This window comes from Girardinichthys multiradiatus, chromosome 8, assembly GCF_021462225.1.
Source record: "Girardinichthys multiradiatus isolate DD_20200921_A chromosome 8, DD_fGirMul_XY1, whole genome shotgun sequence".
Taxonomy (NCBI): domain Eukaryota; kingdom Metazoa; phylum Chordata; class Actinopteri; order Cyprinodontiformes; family Goodeidae; genus Girardinichthys; species Girardinichthys multiradiatus.
In genome coordinates, this window is record NC_061801.1 from 6242156 (window position 1) to 6264581 (window position 22426).

A 22426-nucleotide genomic window follows, 5' to 3' on the forward strand; every position below is an offset into this window, starting at 1 on the left:
AAATCTGGGTGTCTGGCTGTAGAGGCCTAATCGCTGCATCTCTAGTAGAAATTGTTCTATTAAAACACCAACTCTGTGCTGGCCTGGAAGAAAACAAATACTTTCATGAGGACATTGGGAAGAAGACCAACAACTCATTTGATCTTTAAACACCATGTTTAAAATCTGAGTGAGTTTTTAGCCTGGAACAACCTGTGTTTGATGGTTGTTGGTTTATCCATACTACAACCCCATGGGGAGTAGCTAACATGACTCCGCTCTTGATCTCGAACCCTGATCCCCGGCTGTGTTGCATACAAGCAACCATTTAATTAATCTAATACTTAAAAAAATTAAACCGGGCAGGGATGCATGCGGAAAATGGGTTCAATCATAACAGGCGAAGTAGAATTTTTGTAAAGGTTGTTCTCTCTGTAGAATGACATCATCTAGCTTAACTTCAACTGCATGAAAACATATGGAACATTTTAAAGCAGCTAGTACTGAGTCCTCAGCTGGAATCCCCTGATAATAACAACAAATATTAACAGCAGAGAGAAGTCCAGTAAGCTTCTTGATGTCTACAAGCAGCAATTACATATGTTATTATCCTTTTATATCAATTGGCTAACATACCAAACTAGATTTCTTTAGCTTTGTAATGAGGATATTTTTATGTTTTTACCAACATAGGGCTCTTAGTACTTCTATGCAGGACTGTACTGCAGTACAAACACAATATTTTGGGCCTACTGTGACATCATACATTGGTGGTTCTTGCATAAGAGGCACTTGGGTTCATTACCAACATTTGAGAGGCAGTTATTCCCATTGACTGGACATGCAAATACATCACCAATAGAAAACTCTTTCAGAACTGAACTGACAACATTGTGGTCCATCATCAGGGCATGCTGTCCCAGCCAGACAGCCATATTGCCCATATCAAAAACAGCCACTGATGCTGAACAAGGAGTGGGAATAGGCACTAGCTTTGTATTATGTTAAAAGCTTCCCACACCAGAGGTTAAACATGAGCATTTAATTCCCATTGCCCATTTTACAAGTGTGCTGCTAAATAACCACTAACCCTTCCCCAACATGATCAATTATTATTAAAATTGCCAAATTTCTAAAACTTAGATCACACTGAATTAAAGTGAAAAGACCCAGAGCTGCATTTAAATTCAACATGTATTATAACTTGTGTCTTAATGGTTCATCATCCTCAGCCCTGTCCCGAAGTATTTTATGTCCTGCCTTTCTAACGTGTGTAGAATCTAAGAAGACCAGAACGTGCTGAATTGATCAGACATACCTGGGCAGCACATAAACTGCTAAAAAATGAACCCTAATTGGCGACACCCCTATCCAAGCTGTGAGGTAACTTATTAAAGGCGGACTGGCAGGAAACAGTTCCTTCAGGCAAAGAGTGAAGTAAAGTACACCTCCGAGGCAATTGCAGCTCTGCTGTTCTCATTAACAAAAACAGCAGCTGTTCTATTATCTGGGACATTTGGAAAACATCACTGTCATTACTGAGAGCGTGATCATAGCAGCACTGATGGCATAAAGAAGAGTATCTACGCACTCAGTCAAGCGCTTCATTCTACTTGGTTTCAAGTATATTTTCCTTGCAATGTCACTGGAGGAGTTTCTCTGAGGCAGATTAACATGTATGTAAACAACACACCCATAAATGTGCTGAACTTGTTTCTTTTGGAATCATACCCAGATATATCTGTGAAGGTGACCCATCATATTGCCTCCTAGGTCAAAATAATTTTTTAACTCTTGACTTTTTATTAGCTTAGTAAAGACTGAGAGGAGGCTGCAGTTATCATCAAATCCCCTGCAGTAACACTATATAATAATAATACCTTTGAGATTTGTTAAAATGTTCTGCTCCCAAAACTTAAATGAGGAATGTGCAACCTTTCTGCTTTTAGGGTTGTATTCACCTAAATGTTAGACCAGAGGGCTATGATATAAATCAGAAGTAAAGGTTCTGATTTATTGAACTGTTGTTCTGTTAGGAGGTTATGAGCAGTAAATGTTAAATCAAAGCAGATTTCTTTCATCTTTAAACATATTCACATGTGTTTCTACCAAACTGTCATGGTCCCTGTAGAAGGGGAACAAGCTTTCTTCTAGAACTGCCTGGTGATTAGTTCCATCAATCTTACTGTCAACCCATACCAGTTTCTTGCTGAAAACACCATTCCCACAGGATGATGTTGCCACCACCATGTCTCACTGTAGGGTTGGGGCCTTCAGGGTGGTGTTTTTGCCACCCAACGTTTTTTGCAAGTAGACCAAAAAGTTACAGTTTGGTCTCATCTGACCAGAGCAATGTCTTCAACATGTTTGCTCTGTCTTCTACACGGACTCAGACTGCAAGTGGGACTTATTGCACCCTTCCTTCGGCAATTGCTTTCTTTTTGCTGCTCTATAATGGCCATCGTGTGGAGTTAACATCAGTAGTTGTCCTGTCAACAGATTCTGCCACCTGAGCTCTGGATCTGTGCAGCTTCTCCAGAGTTACCACAGGCCTACTGGTTGCTTCCTTGTTTAATGTTCTCATAGCTCCATCTAGGGGTTTGTTGCTGTGCTATACTCAGATGGATTGAAAAGAGCTCTGCCAGACGTATGAAGCTTTTGATGTTGTTTTTTTTAACCTAATCCCGTCTTTAAACTTGATATCTTTCTTACTGACCTGTCTCCTGTGTTTCTTAGCCTTCGCAGAACAGCTGGATTTATGCTGACATGAAATTACACATTATTGGACTCTAATTATGAAGGGACAATCGTAGAAGTGGGTAGCACTAGATTTTAAATAGGGATATCAGAGTAAAGTGGGGGCTGAATACAGACTCATGCTACACTTGTCAAATTTGAATGTAATTTCAGTTCACAATTATGGATCCCTGTGGTTTGGTCTGTTGCAAAAACCCCAGTAAAATACATTAAGGTTTTGGTTTAAATGTGACAAAATGTAAATAGTAGGAAAACCTTTGCATGGCCTTGTATGGTAAGCCAAATGGTCACATATTTACTAGTTTTGAAACACGTAGTTCAGTCTAATACATGATATTGAATACACAACAAGGCTTTTAACAAGCCCTTTGGAGAAATTATTTAGTTTGGCACTGGAGAATAACTGAAACAAAGACTGCTTACTTCTACCTCTTATTCTACTGCAGTTAAGGTTTAGAATATTCAGTTTTGTACATTCATCTTCAAAATGTGGAAAAACTCAACTTTGCGCTTCACTGCAGCCAGAGCGGGGGATGGTGTTTTTCGGACTGGACTACAGCCTACCTAACATTTTGCTGCCCAATTAACATGATTTAATTCTCCAAGAATGCCAGTTCTCTTCAGCATCTCGTTCTCACTCTCAGCAGATTTCTTTGTGACCTCTGAGGGAAAGAAAAGGCCCAGTAATTATTCAGTCATTAGTGCAAAGATATTCACATGCACAGAACTGCCCTTTAAGAACCTATCAACTGGCCTTTCACTCCCACACATTCAATCAAATTCAACTCCCATTCAGAAATACTTTATTAACCCCAAATGGAAATTAATTGTTGTTGTAGCTCATATTATGTAGGTTTCTTTAAAGAGCCGTTGTAGATGCTGCAGGAAGGACCTCCTGTAGCTCTCTGTCTCACAGCAGACCTGAAGAGGCCTCTGACTGAAGATGCTCTGTTGTTGTAGGACAGTCACATGAAGAGGATGCTCAGGGTTCTCCATAATGTTCTTCATCTTATGAAGTATCCTTCTTTGTACAATGATCTCCAGAGGTTCCAGAGGAGTCTCCAGAACACAACCCTTTTTTTCACCTGTTTGACCTGTTTTAAATCCCTGGCTCTGATAGAAGATATGCAGCATCTTGTTGCAAACACTGAAGGACCTAAGCTTCCTCAAGAAGTACAGTCTGCTCTGTTCCTTCTTGTAGACAGCTTCACAGTTGCATCTTCACTCCAGTCTGTTGTCCAGGTGAACACCAAGGTATTTATACTCCTCCACCACCTCCACTTCTTCTCCCATGATGGAAATAGTGTTTGACCTATTCCTGTTTCTCTTAAAATCTACAATCATCTCCTTTGTTTTAGTCACGTTCAAAATGAGATGATTGTTTCCACACCATGCCACAAAGCGGTCCACCAGCCCCCTGTACTCAGTTTCTGGTCCATCTCTGATCCACCCCATGACTGCAGATTCATCTGAGTATTTCTGCAGATGACAGGAGTCTGTCTTGTACTGGAAGTCTGAGGTGTACAGACTGAAAAGGAATGGTGAGAGTACAGTCCCCTGTGGTGCTCCAGTGCTGCTGACTACCTGGTTAGACACACAAACCTTCAGTCTCACAAACTGTGGCCTGTTTGTCAGGTAGTCTTTGATCCAGGAGATAGTTGAGGCCTCCACCTGAGTCTTCTGGAGTTTCTGACATAGAAAATCAGGTTGAATTGAGTTAAATGCACTGGAGAAATCAAAGAACATGATCCTCACGGTGCTGCTTGGGCAACATCCCATATCATTGAGGACTGATAGGAGAGTTTTCTTTGGTACAGGAAATAAGACAGGTCTTCCACAACACTGGAACATTCTTCTGGGACAGGCTAAGGTTGAAGATGTTCTGCAGAATCCCACAGAGCTGCTCTGCACAGGCCTTCAGGACTCTCGGGCTGACACCATCTGGACCTGCAGTCTTATTTCGGCTCAGTCTCTCCAGTTGTCTCACCTAACTTCTTGAGACACACAGGAGGAAGGTGGAGGCAAAGGGACCATCAACATCTTCTGATTTGGCTGAAGGCAAACATATAGAAGCAGAAGGGTCCATAGCTAAGGTAGAAGATAAAACATTTGAGGTGTGATAAGAAAGCTTTGGGTCAAAGGAGGGTGGGATCTCTGTTTGGCTGTGAGCAGGAGAGGAGGATGCTGAGCTTTTTTCTAAACTGAACTTATTGAAGGATGTTAGTTCATTGGTTAGTTCATTGTTTCTGCCCAGACCTCCATCGTTCCGATCTTCCTTCTGCTTGAAGCCTGTGATCTTCATCCTGTCCACACATCTCTGATATTGTTTTACTGGAGCTTGCTCTCCAGCTTTTTCTTGTATACCTCCTTGCTGTCTCTTATCTTGACATTAAGTTGCTTCTGTATACTCCTCTATTATTCCCTGTCTCCCTCTCTGAAGGCTCTTTTTTTCTTTTTAAGCATTCACACACAAATGTTTCACGAATAAACACGTTTACCCTCCTCCCACTTACCCAGCACTGTTCTTTAGTGTCATCTCTCCTTCATCCAGCTTTCTCTCTCTGCGACTGTGATTAACTCATTGTCTATTGAAGGTTATGGACACGCACACACTCATACATGCTCATGTGTCTCTATGACAACCACTGCACCCACACCCATCTCCTCAAAGCCAACAAAGCCAATAACTTTGAAAGCTTTAAGGTGTTTGCCCATGTGAAAGATCCCATGTATGTGTGTGGAGACGGGTGACAGGATACCAGAGAGACGGGAGAAAAGGAACAAAAAGATAGATTAATCAATCACTCTTGTTTTCCTAGTGTCAATGAGAGTATAGAACAATTTTTAGGACAAACTGGGCAGAGTACAGATAGGATTATGTCAGTGTTTAAAAAAACTTTGGATATTCAGGCTTCGACTGATGAGGTTATAAGAGCTTGGCTAAAAGTAATAGCTGTGGCAAATTGGAAGCCTGGGGTCTTTACAAGTTGCAAGGGGAATACAGCACACAGATGAGCAGTTAAAGGTGAACTGAAGGGGATTGCCACTTTATCCCTCATGTCCTCAAACATCCTTTAATCTTATTTGTTTACAGGAAATGCAGGTGGAGGAGCTTTCTGCCGTCCGACAGACGTTACAAGCTGACCTAGAGACATCAATCCGCCGCATCGTCGATCTGCAGGCCGCTCTAGAGGAAGTGGAATCGAGCGATGACAGCGAGACTGAAAGGTAATTAGACTCAGGCAGGGTAATTCTCTGATCAAATCATCATATTTATGTATTTTTACTGAATCTTTGACCACTGTGCTTCTAAATCCAGTGTTCAAACTGCTGTGGAGTCATTTACTCGAAAAAAAGACCTGTAAGAAACTGACGAGTGTGTTTGAGGTGGTAGTGTGTGGTTGTGCTTTACAGGTTTGTTCATGTGACGCAAAAACATTCCATCATAAAGAACAGTTTTAGACTGCATATGACTTTGAGAAAGAATATAAACTGGTAAAGGATAATTCTTTATTTTACAATTTATTTTGGCTACAATTGCATAACTCACCATACAACTCACCAAAACTGCTTCACAGTTGACTATGTACGATTGCATAGGAGAGTCTCCAATTTTAGGCTAAAGCACGGTTTGTACCGCAATTTCAAAAAGTCACCGTTTCAAAATCATAAAAATATTCTAACATAATTTTCCTGAACTCGAACTCTTCAAAAGCGGTTTAAAATCCAAACACATTTGTTCCAGCTTTAAACAAATCAGCCTGATATCTTAATACGCTAATGCCTTTTTTGGGTTTAAGTAAATGCGTTTAATGAACTTCACAGCTGATTTATAATGTCAAATAAAAAACAAACAAAAAGCTACTTTGGTCCTAAGGAGACAAAATAATCAGCTTCCCAAAAACCATAAGTACTGCAGTATCTTTACCTTGCCGTTTTTTAAATAAAAAATTTAAAGAATTTCTATAAAATACATAGACTTCTTTAGCCACACCATTACCCAATATTAACAGTAAAATACTTAACATTTCAGTAGCAAGCCACCCATATAAAAAATGGTATTAATTTTGCTGCTTGTTTTGGGGAAAAAGCGGCATCTTATGAAGAAACATAAAGGTTAAAATTGGAAAACTAAATTAAATCTTAACATAAAGCTTATTTTTTTTAGATCAGGTTAGGTCAAATGTGGGATCAAAAATGGGAATTTCCAATATTTCTGACAGGGACATTTTTGTTTTTAGGAACAAATATCTGTTTTTGTGTAGCAAAGCCATTTTAGGTTAATTTAAGGAACTCCGACAACAATTTTAATTAAAAATTTTTTACATTTGAGCTATATTCATTCATTTAATACAGCTAAAATGACTTGAAAATAAAACAACAAAACAACGATCTCTCTCATCTGTCACTGGGACCACCCACATCATCCCCCTTTAAGACAGTTCTCAACATAAAAATCCTGGCTTGGCCACCCTGGATGGCACACTTTTTTAAAGAAACATTTTACATTTTCACTAAGCAGAAAGTCCTGTAATAAACAAGTAAATGCTCCAAATTCTAAGTAAAAGTAATTTGCTTGGAATTTGCATGAATTTAAAACATCTATCGGCAAACGTTTTATTGCAGATCTATTGCTTCTACACCGACATGTTGCTTTGATTTAAACAATAGTAAAAAAATATTCTTGAAAACTCAGTAGTGCAGTAAAATAGCTAAATTTCTACAGCTAATTACTCATCACTGATGTTCCACATCTCGTTTTTTGACAGATATTTTGTCCCAGCAGGAGATTCTGGAAGACAACCTTTCTAAAAACATATCTGACTCGACACATCCAGCTACCGTCTTTAATAGTCACTTTCTGCTCCTACTGACAAGCCAAATAGTTAGATGAAGCGCCACACCTTTTGGTATGACTCGACAGGAATTTAGCTTGTGAAATATGTCAGTTACATTCTTCTAATTAATCGTGGATGGTTGCTTTATAGAGGTAGTACTTTGCTTAGGATGTTAGAAGTTTTAATGTGCAGCTCTCTCCTGGTGGGCAGCTGTCTAGATAGCAGAGTGCAAAGCAGGTCACATAGCAAATTTTCATTTTTTAAAATTACCCTGGAAAACGTGGCGGAATATCCTGTTGGTTTTTCAGTAATAATACTTTTATTTATGGAAATGCCGAAATATTCAAATGTTGCAGAGGAATTGAACCATAATATTCTTCAATGGCAAACAGGTTTCATTTTTCGTTTTAGGTTATATATAACAAATCTATTTAGCACACTTAAGGAATTATGTCTGTGGTCTGTTTCTATAATCTAACATTGGTGAGTACAATTGTATTACTGAAACAAACATAGAACTTTGAAAATCAAATCAAAGTACCCAGAATTATCCTTCAAGAGACGTCAACTAAAATACCTGTGCATGGCTGCTAAGAGTTCATGTGCTACCATAGTACAGGAGCTGTAAAATTGTTTACTTTATGATAGTTATAAATGAGTGAATATTTGTGTGAATATTAAGTGAACAGTGAATATTTTAAGATCCTCATTAGTAAACAAACACAGTGCTGTGTAGCATTTCCCCCTTTATAGATTTATTCAGTGTACTCTTTCTTTGTTACACTTAAAATGTTTCAGATCATCAAACAAACTTTAATATCTGACACGAGTCTGACTTCATATTTTGTAGTAACTACAGTAAATACAAAAGGCAGAGCTCCGTCTCACAATTACCAAAAAACAAAAACCCCAAAGCATAATGATTTTTTGGCCTAGTCAAAGTCTGGACTTAAATCATATTGGTGACATGACCTTTAACAGAGTGCTCATGCTCAAGAACCATCTAAAGTGTCTGAATTTAAAACTAATCTGCAAAGAGGAGTGAACCAAAATTCCCCCACAGTGATGTAAACGACTCATTAACAATTATTACAAACCTGTTGCCTCCAAGTGTGGCACAACTTGTTATTAGGTTCAGGGGGGAATTACTTTTTGCCTTACGGCCAGGTTGGTGTATAAAGCTGCTGTGTAATACAGTCTGTGATTTTTATTTACTCAGGTTATCTTTGTTTAAGGATCTTGAAACATGAGTGATACAAAAAAAACCAAAAAAAATCTGAAGAAATCTCCAAGGCTGGCAAATACTTTTATTGCAGCGTGTAACCAGAAAAGGATCAAATATCAACAGGAATTTCTTTTAAATTTACAGTTTTAACCAAATCAAAGAATGTAGTGTAGTCCTAACTTAACCAACCCTGGCTTGTAGTGAAATCAGAAGCAGTTTTTTGAGTTGCAGTCATATTTATTAACATCTGTAATGTGCTTGCATGCGCGGTGCTGCTGATAATGCTTAGCCACTGGCTGTAAAAACAGAAGGGGAGCCAGTGTGTTAAGGTGTCATTTTCATTCTGCAGTGACTCTGTGTCCAGTGTTGGTTCTGTTGGCTCAAAGGACATCGGACAGGGCATTCGGTCCCATAGAGTTGGTTCTCCCTACAGCAGGCAAGACGGCCGTCAGTCTGTCACTGATACCATGAGCACCTACAGCTTCCGGTGAGTTTTTCAAACTAAATGTATCCAGGCTGCACAATTAAAGAAACATGGACCAACAAAACTACTAAATTTCCACAGACACTTTCATATTTCTGATTATTAAAGGCGTGATGTTCTTTTGTTAAAAACAATATTGTTTATTAATCAAGTTTCAAATTTATTTTGCAACAGTTGACAGATCAGCTTCCAGGATTAAGCTCTGTCAAGTGTTTTTTATTTTCATTTTAAAAGTTTTATTAAGTTGGGACTGATCCGACTGATCCGGAATCCATACTGGCTAACATTGATGATCATATTATTTTTGGATCAGACATAACAATGAAGCCTCCAATCCAGACTCACTGAGGGTGTATTGTTACAGATTACATTTGTTTCTTAGGCCTTATTAGATTTTAAAATATGTACATTTGATTTAAACCAGATATTTAAATACATTAAATAAAAAGACACAACAATTTATTGCTTATTGTTTGACATTAAGTCAAACTAAGCTTTACCTGTTTATCAGTCTGTTAGAATAACCAAAATTATGTTTACTTACTATTTTTCTCTTAAGCCAGTCTGTAACTAATTTGCAGGTATGCTAACAGTTTGTTCATTTGGAAGACTCATTTGTGCCCAGGCCTTAACTTTCTGGCTCATGGCTTGAGATGTCCAACATTTCCAGATAATGTTCTCTCCTCATGATGCCCTCTGTTTTTTGAAGGGCACCAGTCCTGCCTGTTGCAACACAACATGAGCCTTGTACTTTAAACGGATTTCCCAGGCTCGCAAGCGTCCTTTTTGTACCTCCAAATGTAAGGATGGTCAATATGGACAAATCATGTCTCCAAATAAGGTCTTTGTCACTAGCGCCTTTTACAAAACACTTTAAGGCAGGAATAAGATGCCTTCTTGTCATCTCCTTGTGTTTTCATAAAGGATGCGGTGTAGGTGGGTTGATGTCAGCCCACCTCTGTTTTGCCCCTGACTCGCCAAGCAAGTCCGTCACAGGCCTGCATTAGCTAACTTGTATAGGGGCATGCCAGCTTCACAGGTTGAGGGTTTAAAATTGTGGTGACGTATGGTTTGTGTCACCAGTCTGCAGCAGGATTTACAAGTCGAAACAAGACTCTGAAAACATTTCAGATGAAAAGAGTGAGAAGTTAAGATATATCGTTTAATTTTCAAGCATGTGCTTGGCCAACAACATAATCAGTACACTGAGATCATCTACCATTGTTTTCATAGGGACATCACCAGTGGAGATTTTCTGATGCTGATGCTGCACGACATCTCCTGTTGACCCACAATGCCGGTTTTATTTTTGAAAACACACAGCTGTGCAGAATATCAGGGTGTCCACTTGTGGTCAGTGGGAGCTCAGGCATGGCTTTCCTTTTCGATTTTATGACAGAAATGTTCGGCAAAAGAGGACGCTCAGTGCATTTACAGACCGTACTCTTCTTTTAATGTTGCTCTAGAAGTAATGGCCTTTTCCTCTGAGAGGGCTTTCACCCCATGTTGGTAAAGGATTAGTTCACTGTAGACAATGGCACTCTCTTACCAGAGGTCGATATGCTAGAGGTCGATATGCAAGGGCTGGGCTATAAATCGATATTTACAATATATCTGTCTCTGTACTGTAGCAGTGCCTCATCATCTTGTCAGAAGCAGATTTGCGTCTTCTTTCAGTCTTTCTGAATATTTCAGTTTTAAAACCAAACTTTTAAAAAACTTTAAAAAAAACAAATTTTTATTGGACTTGCTTCAAATTTTAGAAACATTGGGCTGAGATCTTTCCTATACTCCACAATTAATGAGTGAACAATCATTGTTGAGATCTCTCATGTCAATTGAAAACTAAAAAAAAAAAATATTTTGCTCTAATAGTAAATTTTTTATAATATTAGTCAAACTGTTTTACAGTGACCCATTTGTCTCAAAACTGCCTGACGTCTCTGCTCAGCTCAGGTGACCGCTCACAGCTAGAACACTTAAAAGAAAAATATTAGGACAAAAACTTGAATCAGCTAAAATCAAAGCTTTATGAAGAGTGGAATAAATTAAACCGGACACAAAACATAAGACTTGTATATGTTGTTAGTATTTTCAGATACTCTACTAAACATTGTTGTTATTATTCTGCAGTTCTTGTTTGGAACCTGATGACGAGGGCTCCCAGGCAGGAGGTGTTGGTGCCAGACATCTCAGTCGAGCTCCATCCTCTTCAGCGTTGTCTGAGCTGCTGGATGGACTTCGTAAACGCAGAGCAAGCACTGAGATGACAGACGGAGCTGGTAGCACCGTCTCACTTCCCATTTATCAAACGACTGGAGCCTCGACTCTCAGGCGAAGAGCCTCAGCTCTTTCCCTTGGTCCAGCGGATGTTCAGGAGCCCCGCCCTGGTCCTAGCATCCTGAAACCATCATCTCCTCTCCTGCCACGCTCTGCCAGCTCTCAGTCTGTCAACGACTCAGAGGTATCTGCAGGTGGAGCCAAGCTCTCTCGCTTTAACTCAAGTAGCTCCATTGCTTCCCTTCCATCCCTGCCCCGCCTCTCCTCTTTGACATCTTCTCTTGCTGCTCGCCATCCTCCTCCTTCTCTGTCCATCCCTGAGGAGGACCAAGATGAACCCCTGTGCTCAGCGACAGCTCCCATCCAACGTTCTCCGCAGCCACTCCGGCGGTGCATACTGGAGAGTGTCATAAACGCAGATGGAGGTGAGGGATCTCTGGCGTCAGAACCAATGGTCTTCCAAAACCGCCGTTTATCTGGTGGTTGTGATGACGCGGCCTCAGACATCCTACCTGCCATCCGGAGAGCTCAATCCACCAGCAGCCTGGCCAGCTCAATCCGAGGAACCAGAAGGGCGCTGAGTGTCCACTTTGGAGAGCTGCCACCTTCCACACGCAGCAGGAAAAGCTCTGAGACGGAGTCCTCCAGCTCAGGGGGTTCAGGAGGAAGCTCGCAGGGTAGCGGGCCTCGACGAAGATTTGAACGGCCACAAGGAGAAAGACTGGAGGCAGAGGGTAGTGAGGGGGGAGACCTGGCTTCTGTCATGAAGAAATACCTGAAGAAGGAGATTGACTGATGCTGACGAGGTGAGCTGTTAAAAGGAAATAGAGCAGGATCTGTATGTTTACCTACAGAGAGAACATTCTCATTCACACATCTAGTTTTTCATGCGTCAAATGACTTCAATATCTGGGCCACATTTCCCTTAAGCATCTTCAGCTGATTGAGAAATCCAGTCGAGGGGCTACAACTCGAGGCACCAGTGCTACGTTCAATTGTCCATGACTAAAAAAAAGGCAGGTCCCTTACAAAAAATTAAAACACCAGCTCTGATTTATACCAACCCCATGGCATAATCAGTCACTTTGTGCTAAATATTTTCTTTCTCTGTAAATGATTGAAGTCCCTCTGTATTAAACACACACACTCACACACATACAGTGTGTCTTATCAGTGTTAATGGTCTTAGTAAATTAGAATTAGAATTCTATTTTCTAATTTAGCTTCTACTAAAATTAGAACATTACTAAATACCACTAAATAATTTTTTTTTACAGAAATCTGATGTTTTGGCCATGTCATGGCTCATAGAATAATGAGGAAGGCTGCTGGCTCAACAGTTGTCCAGCTGAGAGACATTGGCAACCTCCACAAGAAGACACAAAAGCTCATTCCTAAAGAAACTGACTGTTCACAAATATGCTGTGTAAAAGTACATTAGTGGAAAGTTGAATGGAAGGAAAAAGTGTGGTGGAAGAAGGTACAGTGAACAGCGAAACTAGAAAGATTGTGCAGCAAAACGTTTAGAGTCACCAGATAGATTTGTCCAGGAAATAGGCCAAAGCTGGCACATCGTTTGTTTAGTCCTCGACCAGAAGCTTCTTACCTTGAAACAGTCATGCATAGAAAGAAACACATACTCATACTTTTCAGTAGGCCAACATTTTAGTACAAAACCTTTTTGTTATTGACCTTCAGTGTAGGGAGGGGATGGAAGGGAGTGTTGGAAATTCAAAGAGAGCATTTGAAAGTTGTATGTTACAAGTTGTTGACCAGAAAAATCAAGCCTTTTCTGTTTGCTTGGTTTAGGAATGTTGGAGCTTGCGCTGGCTGTAGCAGGGCTCGAGTTGTTAGCCACAAGTGTTGTGGAAGGTAGACACGATGTGAGGTGCTTCGTAAAGTTGGAGTTGCTGGTCATGGACATGGATCATTTCTTTGTTCCTGGACATAACTTGCAAATCACATGCACATTTTTGCCTTTAACTTCAGCGAATGTGAAATATTGCCTATACTTCCAACTATTGAATGCTGTCTTTGAATTTACATGAATCTCCTCCATCGTCACGTTTCTCTCCTGCTGTAGGTTTGCTCTGTCTCTGTGGTGAAAACCCACCTATCTCAGCCAACATTCAGTCTATCGTCTGCCAGCTGTGATAGAAAATCAGAGTGAGAAAACAAAAACACTGAGTACTCTTTGCAGATTAATTTTAAATCCAGACACTGTGGAGGGTTCTTGAGCATGAGCACTCTGTTAAAGGTCATGTCACTGATATCATTTTAACTTCTCAGCCAATTGACGTAATGTATGCCGCTGTTTGTCTGTGCCCAGAAAAACAGTTCTCTCTGCAGCAGCAAACTGTGCTCTTATTAAACCCTGCTTAATAAGTTGTAGTAACGTGTCGCGTTATGTTGTAAACATCATAACAGTGTTACGGAAATGAGAAAAGTAATTAGTTAGATTACTCCGTTACTGAAAAGGTAATGCAGTTACTAACACTGGTATTTTGTAACACCGTTACTCCTAACACTGATCATTTTAGATTCTAAAAAGTAACTGAATTGTTACTTTGCCTAGTAACTAGTTACTTTGACGGTGCAGTAACTGATTTACTAACTCAGTTACTTTTTGGGAGATGTAACTAGTAAGTATAACTAGTTACTTTTGTAAGTAGTTATGGTAAGATGTGATTGGTTCTAAAGAAAATACCTGGAAATGTAATGAATGCTGTTCCAGCAGCCTCAGATGTAGGCAGTCATATGATTATGTCCCACTTTTCCCTGCCCTGTTCACGGAAATGAATTAAAATGCATCATAGCCTTCAGTTGAAAGCAAATAGCCTTTTTTTTTTGCATTGGCGCAGTTTGCACACCTTAAATCAGGTATTATGCATTCTTTTTCCAAGAAAAAAAAAACCATTCTCGAAGACCAGCGCTGTTAGCGAATAGTTGTTAAGATATTACCATCTATTTACATTGATACCCTAGTAACAATGAGAAGTAGAGCACCCTGTTGCTCTGCTGGCTCTGGGTATAATACTCCAGTAAGACTGGAGTATTATATGGTCATAAATGCAAATGACAGACAGGAGCAGTTCGATGATTTGAAGAATTTAATAAATAAAAGGTGAAAATTTACATGCAGGCCTGAGGTGGATGAAGCATGGGGCAATGGCAAAGAAAACAGGCATGAACATGGCATGGAGCAGAACAGACGAGTACATGTGGAACATGGCACAGGTGAAAATAATGAGACTGATAGGCATTAGGCAGGAGGACTGAATGAAGCTTATTATGGTGGCAGTGTCAGAAATGAAAGCAAGAACATGACTGAAACTAAACAAAGATACAAGGAATACTTAAACAAGAATAACTCAAAATATAAGGAACACAAGAATAAACTAGGAGGCTAAATGAAAAGAAAAGTGTCAAAAACACCTAAAAATATAAACACAGAAAGGTGAACTGATATGGTAAAAAATAACCTAAACTTTTACAAATCATGACAGTTGTTCCTGATTTTATATTAGGGAATACAAAACTTTGTAAGTCTAATTAGTCCTGCAAAATCACATCTAGAGATATATAAACAGTGTTAAAATAAAAAATACCTGCTTGGAAGGCCTAGTCTTGGCTCAGGTACACTAAATATACTCTTTCTGGCCCAAGGCTTAAAGCAAGCACAGAAATAGATCAACGATAGAGCAAAATGACAGAAACTTGACATAAAACCAATTATAGCACCTTTCTGACCACCATGTATTGCCATGCACTACTGACTGTTATGTTTCTAACTTTAAGCAAGTGTGGTGGAAATTAATTAATTGCTATTCTGGGGTACAACCTCGATCCATTAAATTTGTAGAAAAAAGGGGGAAGCTTGCAAGCCTGAGAACACCATCCCAAGTTTAAAGTAAGGGGGTGGCAGCCTTATGATCTGGGATTGTTTTGCAGCAGAAGAGACTGGTGCATTCACAAAATAGATGGCATCATGAGAAAATGATATGTGGAAATATTAAAGCAACATCTCAAGACCTAAGCCCAGACGTTAAAGCTTGGGCACAAATGAGTCTCACAAATCGTCAATGGCCCTAAACATATCACCAAATTAGTTACAAAGTGGCTTAAGTTATTTTGTTGTCAGTATTTTGGTGTGGCTAAAAAGCTGTCAGACCAAGGTGCTTACAGATCTGAAACAGTTCCACCGGTTCTGTCTGAAGGAATGGGCCAAAATAATCCAGCAAACTATTGTGAGAAGCTTGTGGAAGCAAACCCCAATCGTTTGATCCAAGTCATAAGGTTTGAAAGGCAATTCTACCAAATACAGAGGATTTGTGTGTTTTTCTATTTGAAAAAAGTTAAAAAATTTCTAGAAAAGTCATGCAGTGAATGTAATATGGGTAGAGTTTTCATGTTTTATGGACTTAAAAAGTCACATAAAACCAAAAACAAAGCTTTTTTTGTAGATGTTTTTTTATCCAGCATCTACATGCACCTGTGTTTATTTTCTGCCTTAAGTATTATACTAATGTGTTCAGAGCACAGCTTCAAGGAAACAAAAGATGATCATTAGCAGGAAAAACGGCCATGATTATTTTGGCACCGCTGCGCAACAACCATCAGCCACGGTCATTAATCACATAAAACAGCACAAAATAACAATGTCATTTTCTCTCAAATGAGCTGCTCCTGCTGAGGGTAAGTGTAGCATGACTCAGGCAAAATTAAAGAGGTATTTTTTCAGTCCCAGCTGAACAACATTCTCAGGTGGTAGACAAATGCAGGAACAGGCTTGTATCTGCAGCTGAACATCATATCACACCCTTCTTTCACATCATCCTCTCTGTTCTGACCATCATGTTCTTTTATATTTTTTAATCTCCCATCAGCCCCCTCATGTATTGGCTTCCAGCTATGAGCTTCAAAGAGACTGCAGACCACAGGATGCTGAATGAAATGCTTTAGAAGTCAACACAGATTCTTTGGACCTGTCTTCCGGATATTAAAACCACTGAAAAAGCACACTCTGTATTTTCAAATAAGTTCTGTTTGTATATGATTAAAAATGAATGAATCATTTTTGAGTTGTGTCTATATGCTGCATTTCTTACTTTGTCATCTATAAAACATGTTACTGTCCTTTTTCATTAGGGCCAAGTAGTGAAACCGCTACGATGACCTGTTGGAACTGCTCTGTTTCTTACTTTTCTTTTCTGAAATGATGCAGCTTTTTGGAGGCCAAAACATATAAGAAAATGCACCAAACTTTACCCAAAATTGCCCCCTATGTGAAACTACAGTATTTTATTGGAATCAAAAATCGGCGTGGCCAAATGACTCTATAGTGCCCCCTAAGCTGAGATAGGCCAACTGGTAAGTCTTAGAAATGTGAAATTTGGTACATAGGTAGATCCCTCCAAATCATGAAAAATGTCTCCTAGAGGTATCCCCCAAAACCAACAGGAAGTTTGTCATTTTGGGTCAAATGGTCATTTTTAGGATTTTGAGTTATTAGCCACATATTTGGTCAATATGTCCTTAAAGCATGGGGGATTAAAAGTTATCAAAATTGTGAATTTTTAAGCATGCTGACGGGCCGTGGCCAGGCCACGCCACAAAGTTTGCCTTCTCTCCAAAAAATTTGAAACGCTGTAGCTTTCATATAGAAAGGCTGAATGAGACCAAACTTGATTGATCGCCCTCTGGTGACCAACAATGTGGGGTTTTCACTGAAGTCGCAGACTCACTTCGAGTCCGCCACCTTGGGTGTCTCCGTATCGCTTCACACTTTTCACAACACTGCAACACTGCATACTTTTTCGACCCTGGATAATGTATCTAGAGTCATTACAGCCTCCTGATGAGGCCATGTACCTCAAGAAAATTGCGGTCATCAACAAGGTGGATTCATATGTTGGTTTGTTTAGCGCAAATCCAGACAATTGGCCGCTCATAATTTTTAGACTTAAGTATGCAACCATTTTTCATAGCCACAACATCGGATAGACCATGGTAAGTTCAATATTGCCTTTTATTGGATTTTATTTTATTATCTTCTTAATACTTGCATGCGGATTTCACTGTATTTTATTAATATTGCTAAAATTGAATTATTCTTATTTCAATGTAGAAACAAATGCTTGTCTTGTAGTTTGTTTCTGTCAATAACACAGTGATACAGCTAATTGTTTCTGTTCTTTAAAGCAGTGTGAATACTTTTGCAAGGCACTGTCATATTTTTCTCCCCAACAGACATAAACTTTCTGGTTTAACCTATATGCATTTGGATATACTACAAAGACAAGATAAATGATTAACTTTATTGTATTTTTTTGCAAATATTCAGTCATTTTCTATACCGCTTCCTACATAGTGGGTCGCGGGGAAGCTGGTGCCTATCTCCAGCAGTCTATGGGCGGGAGGCGGGGTACACCCTGGACAGGATGCCAGTCCATTGCAGGGCAACACAGACAGAACAAACAACCATGCACACACTCATTTACACTTAAGAGTCATGTTGTTAGACTATGGGAGGAAGCCAGAGTACCGGGAGGGAGCCCACACATTCACGGGGAGAACATGCAGACTCCATGCAAAAAGACCCAGGACCTTCTTGCTGCAAGGCAACAGTGCTACCAAATGCGCCACCGTGCAGCCCAAATATTCACTCATGTGGAATTTGATGCTTACAACAGGTTCCAAAAAGCTGCGACAGGGGCAACAAAAGACTGGGACAGTTGAGGTATGCTCAGAAAGCACCTGTTTGGGACATTCCACAGGTCAGTAGAAACAGATGAGTTTCATGATTGGGTATAAAAGGAGCATCCTGGAAAGGCTCACTCTTTCACAAGTAAGGATGGGACGAGGTTCACCACTTTGTGAACAACTGCCTGAGCAAAAAGTCCAACAGTTTAAAAACGTTTCCCAATGTACATTGCAAGGAATTTAGGGATTTCATCATCTACAGTCCAAAATATAATCTAAAGATTCAGATAATCCGGAGAAATCTCTGCATGTAAGCAGCAAGGCCGAAAACCAACATTGTATGCCTGTGACCTTCGACCCCTCAGGAGGCACTGCAATAAAAACCGACGTCATTCTGTAATAGATATTACCACATGGGCTCAGGAACACTTCAGAAAACCATTGTCAGTTAACACAGTTCGTCGCTACATCTACAAGTTAAAACTCTTCCATGCAAAGAGAAAGCCATATGTCATCAACACCAAGAAACGGCGCTCAAACTCAAACTCATCTGAGATGGACTGATGCAAAATGGAAAAGTGTGCTGTGGTCTGACGAGTCCACATTTCAAACTGTTTTTCGGAAATCATGGACGTCATGTCCTCCGGGCCAGAGGAAAAGGACAATCAGCGTTATGCAGCGCCAAGATCAAAAGCCAGCATCTGTGATGGTATAGGGGGGTGTTAGTGCCCATGGCATTGGTAATATGCACATCTGTGAAGGCACCATTAATACTGAAAGGTACATAAAGGTTTTGAAGCAACATATGCTGCCACGCAAGCCGCTTATTTTAGCTAGGCAAAGCCAAACCACATTTTGCATGTGTTACAATGGCGTGGCTTTATAGAAAAAGGTTGCGGGTACTAGACTGGTCTGCCTGTGGTCCAGACCTGTCTCCTAAAGTTTCAACAATTAGCGTCCTGAATAGCTGAAAAATACAGGGTATAATAAATGACATAAAGATTATTAAAGGTTAGCTTGGAGATATAACATTTACATCAGAAACTAAAACATAAAGACTGGTAAAGATACCACAATGTCATGATGTGAAGGTGGAAAAGAAAGATATTAAGCCCGCCACATCCTAAATTTGCTCTTTTGGATTGAGATCTGGAGGTTATTAGAGTACAGTGAACTCATTGTCATATTCAAGAAACCAGTTTGAGATATTTTTAGGTTTGTGACATGGTCCATTATTCTGCTGGAAGTAGCCATCATCAGAAGGGTACACTGTGGTCATAAAGGGATGGGCACGGTCAGGAACAATACTCAGGGAGGTCGAGGTGTTAAAATGTTAATTAGTTTGTACTAAGACGCCCGAAGTGTGCCGAAAAAATGCCCCCAACATCTTTAGACCTCCACTACAAGCCTTAACTGTTGATGCAAGCCACGCTTTCATGTCGTTTACACAGATATCTGAACCTACCATCTGAATGTTGCAGCTGAAATAAGTCTAATCTGACTAGGCAACATTTTTTTCAATTTGTTGTTGCCCTGTTTTGGTTAGCCTGTGAATTGTTGCCTCAGTTTGCTGTTTTTTGCTGACAGGAGTGGCGGTCGGTGTGGTATTCTGCTGCTGTAGCGCATCTCCTTCAAGGTTCAACATGCTTGTGTTCTTCCACACCTTGGTTGTAATGAGGAGTGATTTGAGCTATTGATGCCTTTACCATCTCAAAACAGTCTACGTATTCTCCTCTAACTTGTGATATCAATAAGACATGTTTATTCATATAACTGCTGTTCAGTGGATATGTTTTTCTTTTTCGGAGCATTTTATGTAAACATGAGAGATGGTTGTGTGAGAATCAGCAGTTTCTAAAATACTCAAACCAGCTCATCTTGCTCCAACAACCATGCCACTTAAAATCACCTAAACCAAATTCCCTTTCTTCCATGTTCTGATGCTCACTTTGAACTTCAAAAAGTAAATCCAACATGTCCAGATGCCTAAATGAACTGAGTTGTGGCAATAATTAACAATTAAACAGGTGTGTGTAATAAAGTGGCTGGTGAGTGTGTACAGCACATTTGTGGCATTTGGCATCATGCCACACTGTCCTTCCAAAATGTGTGGCACCCTGGCTTACCTGCTGATGAAACTGTTTGCTACAGTGTCAAATGTGTAGTAAATAAACCCATATTTATTTAAGCTGCTCATCTTTCTTTTCAGATTTAATGTATTTTATTTATTTAATGATTTAATTTCAGTATAATGTAGTATTAGTTTGATTGTAACGCCTAGGTATGACTCCATGTTGAGTATAAGTGTAAATCATGGTTCAGTGAGTTCATTGGTGAACATGTTTCTGTGAGTGCCTATTTAATGATGGAGTGGGTGTGAAGTGTTGTCCAATTTTGCTCTTAACTTGGACAACCTGCTCTTCTGTGATTGTCTACTGAGGGTCATGTTCCACCAGCACAATGTTACTGGCCATTATATAATTTCATGGACTCTTTTTTCCCTCACACTTCTTCTTCAGAATGCACAAACTGATAAATAAAATACCCTGTTGGATCTCAGAGAGACTCGAGTCATCTAAATAAAAAGAGGCCATCTCTCCTCCATCCAATCAGTGTCAGATCCACATGTGTCTTCAATCAATCATCCTCCAAGGCTTCGCTTTTAAGGACCTCCAGTCATGGATTCCCCGCTCTTCAGCTGAGCTTCAACCCTCCTCCGCCCCACCTCTACCATCTCCCTTCCATACTTCTCCCGGCTCCCTTACCTTCTTAGGCCTTCACTCCACCACAAGTATCGGATCCCAAGGGGGGGAAGACTTATCTAATTCTAAGCCTAAAACGTTAATTCAAGCTCATGTCATTCTCAGCATTCATGTCTTCCTCCGGGGTCCGAGCGCCAAAGATAACTTTTATCAATAAACTTCTCTAATCGCCATCTTGTTTCTAATTGTGAGTCTTTTCAGGTTGAATTTTAAATGTCAAATTATCACATGATACAAACCAAGTTTGATCTGGAATGGTACACCAGTATCACCTGTGTTTCCTACTTGATTGAACTTTTTTCTTAGAGGTTTTACAAATTATGTGGCCTTCCACAAGTTAGAATTACACTAATCACTAAAGGTTAGGGATGTTCTGCTTTCGGATGAAATTTCAGGATGAACCTAAAATGCACTATAATCTTTACAGGTTAACCTAATGTGACCTTCTCCAAACTTTTGAAAGCACATGTCCAACTGTTTAATGCTTCAGTTCGTTTTGCACAACTTGCTGTCCTCTAACAAGCAGCTTAACGGCAAAATTCACAACAGGCGTTTGATCCATGAATCGAACAATACATTTCCTGGTTCAATCAGAATTTATATTTAAACAGCCCTCCTCATCATGCTGTTCACATTCTGACACCGAACATCTGATCAACAGTACCTCACCATTGGCTTCAAACAGTATGTTCTCAGACAGAAGTAACCAATGACCTTAGAGTGTCACAGAGGGTCATCAGCAGGTTGCAGCAGAGATACAGAGAGACTGGAAGAGTCACAGAGAGGCAGAGAAGTGGACGCTCTTTGGTCACATCCCACATTAATGACCACTTCATCGTGAACACCGCCCTGTGGAACCGGATGATGAATGCCCCTCAACATCAGCCTGGTCTGCATGCTAGATGACCTGCAGGGGGACCTGACCACACCACCAGACCCAGGCATCATCGTCTTGCATGGACCAGGGAGAATTTAAGCTGAACGAGGGTCCAGTGGAACTCAGTGCTGTCCTCTGATGAAAGTGGATTTACATTTAGCAGAAATGATAGCTGCCAACAATGTTGGAGACAAGGAGAGCGCTATGCATCAGCCACTGCTGTCACCAGATGAGTCTTTGGTGTTGGTGGTGTTATAGTGGGGACAGGTGGTTCTAGTTAATAGAGGACTGCCCTACACTTTGTGAATGGTACAGTGACAAGCCCATACTACATGAATAACAATAATCCAGTCATTGTACCTCTGCATGAACAACACAGGCCTAATTTATCTTCATGGATGACATTGCTCCAGCTCATCGAGGTTACATCATTAGGGAATGGCTGCTGGAGACTGGGGTACCTTCAATGGAGTCACCTGCACTTTCTTCAGATCTGAATCCAATAGGAAACCTGTGAGATCA

General features: G+C 40.1%; 1 protein-coding gene across 2 annotated transcripts in view; it reads left to right on the plus strand.

Annotated features, from left to right (window-relative positions):
• The window catches only part of LOC124873001 (unconventional myosin-XVIIIb-like), an 82810-nt gene extending 66171 nt beyond the window's left edge, over positions 1-16639 (plus strand). The window contains exons 40-44 of one of the 2 annotated variants that reach the window (XM_047373458.1): positions 5831-5964; positions 6056-6097; positions 9149-9286; positions 11417-12369; positions 16450-16639. In XM_047373458.1, the coding sequence (XP_047229414.1) occupies positions 5831-5964; positions 6056-6097; positions 9149-9286; positions 11417-12359 (1257 nt within the window). In that variant the 3' untranslated portion in view covers positions 12360-12369; positions 16450-16639. The remainder of the gene's footprint in view (positions 1-5830; positions 5965-6055; positions 6098-9148; positions 9287-11416; positions 12370-16449) is intronic. The other variant, XM_047373460.1, reaches the window with a different exon arrangement.
• Positions 16640-22426: the final 5787 nt, after the last annotated feature.